The 8689-nt window shown below is 38.7% G+C and overlaps 1 protein-coding gene across 1 annotated transcript; it reads left to right on the top strand.

Annotated features, from left to right (window-relative positions):
* Positions 1-3918: 3918 nt before the first annotated feature.
* Positions 3919-8119, top strand: prim1 (DNA primase subunit 1). The gene is made up of 13 exons (XM_086130512.1): positions 3919-4313; positions 4437-4594; positions 4666-4772; positions 4864-4937; positions 5009-5145; positions 6460-6518; positions 6595-6706; positions 6786-6875; positions 6948-7080; positions 7192-7261; positions 7345-7451; positions 7799-7897; positions 7975-8119. Exons 1-13 carry the CDS (start codon positions 4190-4192, stop codon positions 7992-7994), a joined length of 1290 nt encoding a protein of 429 aa, XP_085986638.1. The 5' UTR covers positions 3919-4189; the 3' UTR covers positions 7995-8119.
* The last annotated feature ends 570 nt before the right edge of the window (positions 8120-8689 follow it).

The raw sequence follows: 8689 nt of genomic DNA, 5'->3' as shown, positions 1-8689 counted from the left end.
ATATAGTGACGCCAGCCAATGGGCGCCGAGCGTATACGGACTTGCTTGCGCGAGGAGTATCGTGCAAGAAATTGCCGACCCTCCGTTTGTTCAGGGTCAGGATTATCTTTCCTTTATATTCAGCAAGGAACAACTGCACACTGTATTAAAGGCAAATCCTAAATTAGCTCAAATTAAGAAGCTGCGAAGTGAAAACTGACAGAATTCACAAGATTACGCTCTATAAACAGTTGTATTAAGAGTAGCATCCAAAATCATTGGAACGGCAAGATCAATTCCTTTATTTTTGTTGTATACTGAAGACATTTGGCTTTCAGATCACAATATGAATGTGAGGTACGATTTCAGAATTCCAGCTTTCATTTCATGGAAATTACATCTACATAAATAACTCAGAACGGAGCAGTTTTTGGATGAAGCCATCCACTTTTCAAGTGAGCAAAACTATTGGACCGAATGTTAACTAAATTAACTTTAAGTGAATTACACTTCATATTTGGTGGCTTACTTGCAATAACTGCCTGTCTGAGTATATGTGTGCTCCTGTCATGTTTTGTTTCCTATCATAGATTTGTTTGTTACTCTGGTTCCTTGTGATTTCCAGGCATTTGTTTGAGTACTTCGACTTAGTGTTTTTCCATTGTACTCCTGTTTGTATTTTTGTTAAATACATTTTGGTCAATTCACCCTGCTCCTCCCTGCTTTTTGGGGTCCTACAACTACCACCATGCAAAGCGATGACAGATGGCTCCATCAATCTGAAATATACAGTAACAGGGAATATCAAAATGTCAAACATTTTCACAGGAAGTAGAGCATGATGACTTGGGCACAACATAATTTGGAATGAGTGTTCAGCTGTCACAAAAGCCCTTGGCTTTTTGATGCCATAAATCAGGGAAGGGCAACTGGGGGCCCGCAACCACACTCTGAATGGCTGCTTCATTCCCAAAAATAAATAAAAAATATTGTTTCCTCTACTGCATTGGACCCCTGAATGATCACAGCATGGCACCCGTGATTCACTTCCGGTATTTGCAATTATTTTTTTCAATGTACAAAATGAATGTTTTTGGTTTTATTTTTCCTTTGTTTTGTTTCTTTGTGGGGGTGGGGGGGCAAACCCCAGTTTTTCATGGGAGGGGTATATTGGAGGTTTTTCTGTGTTTTTTGTTGAATTTCTTTTCATTTAAACTCCCCAGAAAACCTTTTTCCCCCTAAGGCATTTAAATGGCCATCAAATATACAATACAATACAATACATGCTGATTTATATAGCGCTTTCACAACAGCAGCAGCTGTAACAAAGCGCTTAACAAAACAGTTAACATAAAGTAAAATAATAAACACAACACATAACATAAAACACGGACAGTAGATTTGCCAGTGAATGGCCTGGGGCTGTGAGAAATTGGGTCATGTCATGCTGTACAGTTCATTCTAATGCAAGCTGCAAGTTGACAATGTTTTGCTAGTTAAGGGCCACAACAGGGGTCAGCCAAAGACTTTATAATAGCCCCTAAAACACGTGTGTTGTGAGGTTGACCGATGGTGCTGGTCAACTTGCTTCATAGTTGATGACACTGTGACCTACAGTGACCAAACACAATTGAGTGGTACTTTGCCTTGCATAACACGCTTTATAACATGCTGACATTTACATGTGTTGAGAATTTAAGAAATTGATTACACTGTCTGTCATATAGAAACCATCAAGCCCCATGAAGGGCTTTTTTTGGTCTCTCTTTTCATTTCAGTGAGCTCTCAATGATTATGAACAATAACCAAGAAATTCAAAATGAATTCAACTTTTTGGGACGGAAATATGAGTCAGCTTACTCGGCTTTCTAAGAAGCCAGAATGTAATGAATGAATGTAAGCCTAATGTTGAACCTTTCAAACATGTTTCTTATGAAACAGTACATTAAAATATATATTATTTTAAATCATCAATGACATTTGTATAGGTTAGCGTTAAAATGCCTTTTATATATTCATCATATGGTTTATTACCCATTACAGAAAAAGGATTCATATGTGGTAATTACTAATGCATGTAATTGGGCATTTGTGGTCATAGACATTTGTCCAGTACTGTGTGTGGATATGTGTATATGCTCGTGCTACAGACATGAGGAGTTAAAGTCAAACAATAATGACAAAGGTCACATCATATTATGTGCTAATCGTGTCCTAAGGTGACATATGATGAAAAACAGATATGTGGTATTGACTGAAAGCCAAATTCAGAAAAATTGTAAACACAGAAGTCACCACATCCTTCGGTCTTGCAGCAAAAAACATTCAAGCATTTGGTTGAAAAGATCCCACATTATGCAAATATTAACCTTCCTGACATGTTACACTTCCACTATCTTGCAAAGGAAAACGGTGGTAAACTTGTAAGGATCATTGATTTTATAGCTTTAAAAAAATCTTCTACGCATGTTTTAGTTGCATACATTACAGAAAAAGAAGAACCAATCGTTATATCATTTATCTAAACTAAAGGATGAGAAAAGAAGCATTTAACAAGTTAAGCCTCCCGCCCCCCGAAAAAAAAGACTTGTGTGCATCTGGATCCTGCATCAAAGGCTATAAATAGCTGTGATGTTTTTTTTTAAACTGGAGGAGAATTTTTTGGTTGATTTATTATATTTCCCATGTTCTTTTCCCTTTTTAATACTTTAATGTCTAATTTTAATTTCTTTGCTCTTTATCACGTTTGAGACTATCCGTACATTTACTCTACACACGAATTGTTTTAGTGCCTTTCAACTCAATAGATTATTTAATATATAGGCTTCTTCTGCCCTCTACAGGTGGACGTCGTTTACTTTCAACACATGGAACGGCCCTGTATGGACCTCTACTGTAGAGGCTCTACAACCTTTCAAAATGTATTGAAGTAGTTTTATTATAAGGTAAAATAAGTATTGGGTACAGAAACTTTTATCCTAAAATGTGATTCCTGTTTCAAAAGGTCGCATGAGTACAGATATTACAGATAAAATAGGAAATACAAAACGCATCCGGTGATCCAGTGGTTAGCACGTCTCCCTCACAGTACAGAGGTCGTGGGTTCGATCCCGGATCCGGCCTTCCTGTGAGGAGTTTGCATGTTCCCCCCAGGCCTGCGTGGGTTTCCTCCGGGTACTCTGGTTTCCTCCCACATTCCACAAACATGCATGGCAGGCTGATTGAACACTCGAAATTGTCCCTAGGTGCGAGTGTGAGTGCGGATGCTTGTTCGTCTCTGTGTGCCCTGCGATTGGCTGGCAACCGGTTCAGGGTGTCCCCCGCCTACTGCCCGAAGACGGCTGGGATGGGCTCCAGCAGCCTCCCCACCCGCGAACCTTGTGAGGATAAAGCGAATCGGAAAATGGATGGATGGATGGAATACAACATGGCAACTTTGAGTTGGGTGCGTGTGGTGACGTACAATTAAGTTGTCAGCAATTAACATTTATGTGGGCGGAAGGAAAACTGAAAGAATAAGGATGCCGGGATACAATGCTGCATACTCTGTGTACAACCCGTACTAGTACAACAACAGAACTGAAAGAATAAGCCTTTGTAGACTACATTACCTCTGAGTGTGGGTTGTTTTTCTATGTTTCATATAGAAAGTACACTTTTGGCAAAAACTAAATATTTTTATATTCAGTTGGGAAATCAGTAGGTTACGACCTATCTTCAATGTCAATGCATAAGGCTTTAACGAGAAAGTCGCCCCTGCCAACATGGCCGATACATCAGCATGCCAGTTTTTCTCACTCATGCAGCGGGCGAGTGCATTACATCTATGACTACACTTCCCATAGAGTAAATATTTCCTTACCCACAATGCACTTCGCTGATACGCAATGAAGATCTTCGATCTCAAAGCAGAGTACTGGCAGTTGAAGTATATAGTATTTATTTATGGTCTTGTGATAGTACAGTTAAGTCAATTTTATAATACCATTCTGTCACCATTTTCATCCATTTTATGAGATCGCATTTTCGACTTTCAGTACGTCATCACCTGGCTCTTTTCTCATTGGCTCCGTACAATGACTGCACCATTTTCCCGCGCTGTATTCGACGCAAAACAACACGTCCAGTCTTTAGATTTTGGGTGACACGAGTCACTTCGATATTTTCATCCCAGATAAACCGTGTTACTGTTCCCTGAATATATTGTGAAATGCCGTCAGCGTCGTCATCGTCTTCAGATTATGACCCAGCGAGTCTACCTGATTTACTACCGCTTTACTACCGACGGCTGTTTCCTTTCTCACAGTACTACCGTTGGCTCAGTTATGGAGGAGGTGAGCGTCAAAGCAGCCTTTGTTGTTGTTCATGCCCGTTGATATCATTACCGTGTCCAGGTTTCAGTTTATGAAGTTGAAAATGGAGTGACACATGTCTCCTTTTTTCATTTGCAAAATCAGTGCAGAAAAACTATTTCCAGAACCGAGAGTTCTCCTTCACCCTAAAAGACGACATCTACGTCCGCTACCAGTCTTTTACCACGCAGAACGAGTTGGAGAAGGAAATCCAGAAGACGAACCCTTACAAAATTGACATTGGAGCGGTCTACAGTCACAGAGTATGGCGGCACAACCCAGCAGGTCAGTCTGTCACATTAATGTAACGATTGTCTGTTGTTTTTTTTCACAGCCAAATCAACATAACACGGTAAAGTCGGGAACCTTCCAAGCGCTGGAAAAGGAGCTTGTGTTTGATATAGACATGACCGATTATGATGACGTCAGAAGCTGTTGCAGGTCATTCAAGTACCCATATATTTTACATCCATTGGTTAGTGACTGACTCATACTTACTGACCTTCGATTCAACCTCAAATTTTGATTACAGTGCTGCAGACATTTGTTCCAAGTGCTGGACTCTAATGACCATCGCAATACAAATCCTGGACAGAGCTCTTCGAGGTATGTCACTGTTTATTAAGATGTTTCTAGTTTTGGCTTGGATGTAATATTTTGTTTATGCGATTTTCTAGATGACTTTGGTTTCCAGTACCTCCTGTGGGTTTATTCTGGCCGAAGAGGGGTTCATTGTTGGGTGTGTGATGAAGCTGCCAGGACCCTTTCGGTATCCGCTCGATCCGCAGTGGCAGAATACCTCAGTTTGGTCAAGGTAACCGCACTTCAACGCTTCCTAAAGAGTCTTGGGGGGGTAATGCGTTACAGTGATATATTACGTTTAGGCGGTAACAGAGGAATAAAATGCTTTGCACTGTATATTTTAGTAATATTATTACAGTTACTCAGTTCAGTCATGCATTTCAGTTCCAGCTGTCACCAGTGAAGCCATAATTATATGGTAAATCAATATTTAATAGTGCAGTCTAACCTAACCTAATTATTTATTTTAGTGAAATAATCCAATTTTAATTCAGCTATTCATGGTCACGACTACTTGCAGATGCAAGATAGACCTCTAGAGATTGTAATTTTGTGCCCCCACCACTATATGAGGAATTACAATTAACTGAGAACTAAAAAGTAACTTCACAGTAAGGAGTAACCTATTATTCTATGTCAAGGGTTTCCAAACTCCGTCCTCCGAGGGCCATGTACAGATGCAAGGGCCACGTAGAATTTTTAATTTTTAATTTAACTTTGTAAACATGATAAAACCAATCAATCAAGCAGTTAAACTGTTAAATTGTATATTGTTTACATCATGTAGTTATTTACGGGGGAAAACTGCTCCATCGAGGCCTTTTGTTTAAGCTAACAAGGCAAGTCGGTTTTGTTTTTTTGTAATATTTTGGGTGTGGGCTGCATCCCTGTATCCCACAATAATAGGGCCACCCCTCCACAGAGCAGCATCTGAGTCCCATCTCCACATTCAGAACCATGACAAGAGTATTGTGTACCTAGCTGACCATGCTTGAGGAGATTGTGATATGCTCACAAATTGGACCATGAATGACAAAGTTTTTGTTTGTATGAAATTAATTAACTATGATCTTCATAGAGTTATGAAGAGAAATTCTCTTACCATTTTAGCTGTATGTCTTTGCATGTATAGAAAAGTAGGAGTAGTGGTCGTCCCCATTCCTCATATTGACCAAATTTTTCAACAGCTACACTTCTAATGCCTAATATATCTTTTTTTCAAATATCATTGCTGCCGGTCATGTCAAAAGTTATTTTTAATATATGCCATGGGCTACTAAAAAAAAAAAAAATGGACGGTGGGCCGCAAATAGCCTCCGGGTTGTAGTTTGCTCTACACAGACGGTAATATTGTAAAGAAACGTCTTACTTTCAAATGCCAGGTGATTAATAATATGTAATCGATTACATTTTGAAAGTAACTTGCCAACAATGTTCCTAAATAAGAATTGCAAGACAAGCAGCCTCAGATTTGAACACTTGCTTGTGTCATAAGAGTCCACCTAAAATCAAAGTCAATTTTTACATCTGGTTGCTCATTTGACAGGGTGGTGAGGAGACTGTGAAGAAAGTGGTGCTGACGGAGCCAATTCATCCCTTTATTCAGTATGGCTATGCTCTTTTGATGTTTTCCTTTACCTCAACACTTGTTTGCCTGAGTCTGTATTTGTACTTTCAACAGAGAATCTCTGAAAGTTGTGGAGGGATACTTTTCCACGTATGCGCTGCAGCAACAGGACATACTGGGCTGCAAGGAGTCTCTAGAGCAAGTGCTGGCACTTGTGCCTGAAGATATCCTTCTGACTGAGTGTGTCTAATCTGTAGCGTTTTTTCCATATTTGCTTGTGAAAATGACTTAACTCGGGTATACATGTTCGAAAAGAGTTACAACAGGAATTCAAAAATGAAAGGAACCCAGAGCATAGGTGGCAACTCATCGTGGAACAAGCCAGCAGGAAACAGGTTGGTGCTTCTCTTTGTTTTAAATAATGGCGCTTTTCTTGAGAAGATTACTGATATGCTTCATCTACCAAGGCGGCTGCCAAGAAGGGCCAGCACTTTGAGAAAGAAATCATGTTGCAGTATTGTTACCCACGACTCGATGTCAATGTCAGTAAAGGTGTGAACCATTTGCTGAAGAGCCCCTTCAGTGTCCATCCTAAAACAGGTAAATGTGAAGAAGTTGCCGCTTATGATGAGTTGTCCCAATGTGACTACATCTTTGTTTTTTGGGGGGGTTTGTTTGGTTTTGTTTTTTTGTTTGTTTTGTTTTTATCAGGGCGCATCTCGGTTCCCATGGACCTCACAGAACTTGATACGTTTGATCCCTTCAACGTACCCACAATCAGGTCAGCAACAATTTCATATCTCATGTTGTGTGTCCACTATTGATACAATATCCAATAGAGAAAATGTGGAAATATTTTTGTAGTTTGATCTGCAATGAGTTGGATCGTGTCAAGGTGGGTGAGAAGGAAGATGAAAATGCAGAGGTCAAGGAAATTGAGGGAGAAGCTGCAGAGAAGAGGAAGATCAGAGGTGACATGAGTTTGCTCCTTCTGACACTCATTTCTCAAATCAATATTGACATAGAATTTGCTTTTTGATGCAGATTATTAATTATGTGGAATCTATTTTGCTCATATTTATTCAAAGATTGAATATAACAGATTAAATGTGTTGAAAAAAAATTGCAGAAAAAGGTTGGAAATCAAAACAGAATGCTGTTGATTGTGTGAAATTAATTATTTTTTTCTTATGTCACAAATAAAAAATGCCCTTGAAATATGTAGAAAAACATATTTTCCTTATTTGAATTTTCTGGCATCGGATAGTAATCTAAAAGTAACACCAAATGGCACACTCAACGCCGATCTTTTTCACAGATTACAAAAGAACCAGTCTGGCAAAATACATCAAATATTTTGATGCGTTTTTGGATGGAGCCTCTCAGTCATGGAAAGGCGAACTTCTCAGAAAGAGTGGTATGTGTTGTTTGCTAAAATCATCAATGTTTAATATTGTATGAAAATCATGAATTTGCCATTGTTTTCCCTTTCAGATCTTCAAAAGGAATTTTGAGCTGACAATTGATACCATATTCATTTGGAGCTTCTGTAATGTTGCCATTTCTCTGATAAACCATGACGTCATTATTTTGCGTTGATATCCTGAACTCTACATTCGCAATTAAACCTTCAAAATTATTTTGTCTTGACCATTATGTTGCTTGAGTTCTTGTACAGTAATTTGTATAATTCCATCAGTGTTGAAAACATGTAGTTGCAAAACAAAAAAAGGACATTTGCAGCCTATTGAAGCATAATTACATTGTAGCTGCTAAAACTAATAATGCTTTTGTAAATTATATGAGATGAAGTATAGAGTGAGGAGTATATTGAAATTGGTCACGTGATGAATCTTAAAAATCATGGGGGTTTATTTACCTACAATGTGTACAGTGGATCTCAACTTGTACACACCCCTGTTCAAATGGCATGTTTAAAAACCTTTTTCACCATGTATGTGAGAATAACCTGTGCAACTTGTAAACAAAAAATACCTTTTTGAGAGGGGAAATGAAATCAAGCAACTGAAATACTATGGTTGCACAAGTGTGCATGTTCTCTTAGAACTGGTGCAACACCTGTTTATTTAAATTCATTTAATTTACTTGGATTACCCATGTGAAGTGTTTAGTGTCACTAGTTTTACAATATGCATCGGTACAGCTTTCACTAATATTTTGTACACTGAATTAATCTTTGTTACTCTAC

Source organism: Hippocampus guttulatus, chromosome 1, assembly GCF_054856545.1.
Source record: "Hippocampus guttulatus isolate MCC_2025c chromosome 1, RoL_Hgut_1.0, whole genome shotgun sequence".
NCBI classification, from domain to species: Eukaryota; Metazoa; Chordata; class Actinopteri; order Syngnathiformes; family Syngnathidae; genus Hippocampus; species Hippocampus guttulatus.
The sequence above is the reverse complement of the archived record's forward strand: the minus strand, read 5'-3'. Positions and strand labels throughout refer to the sequence as shown.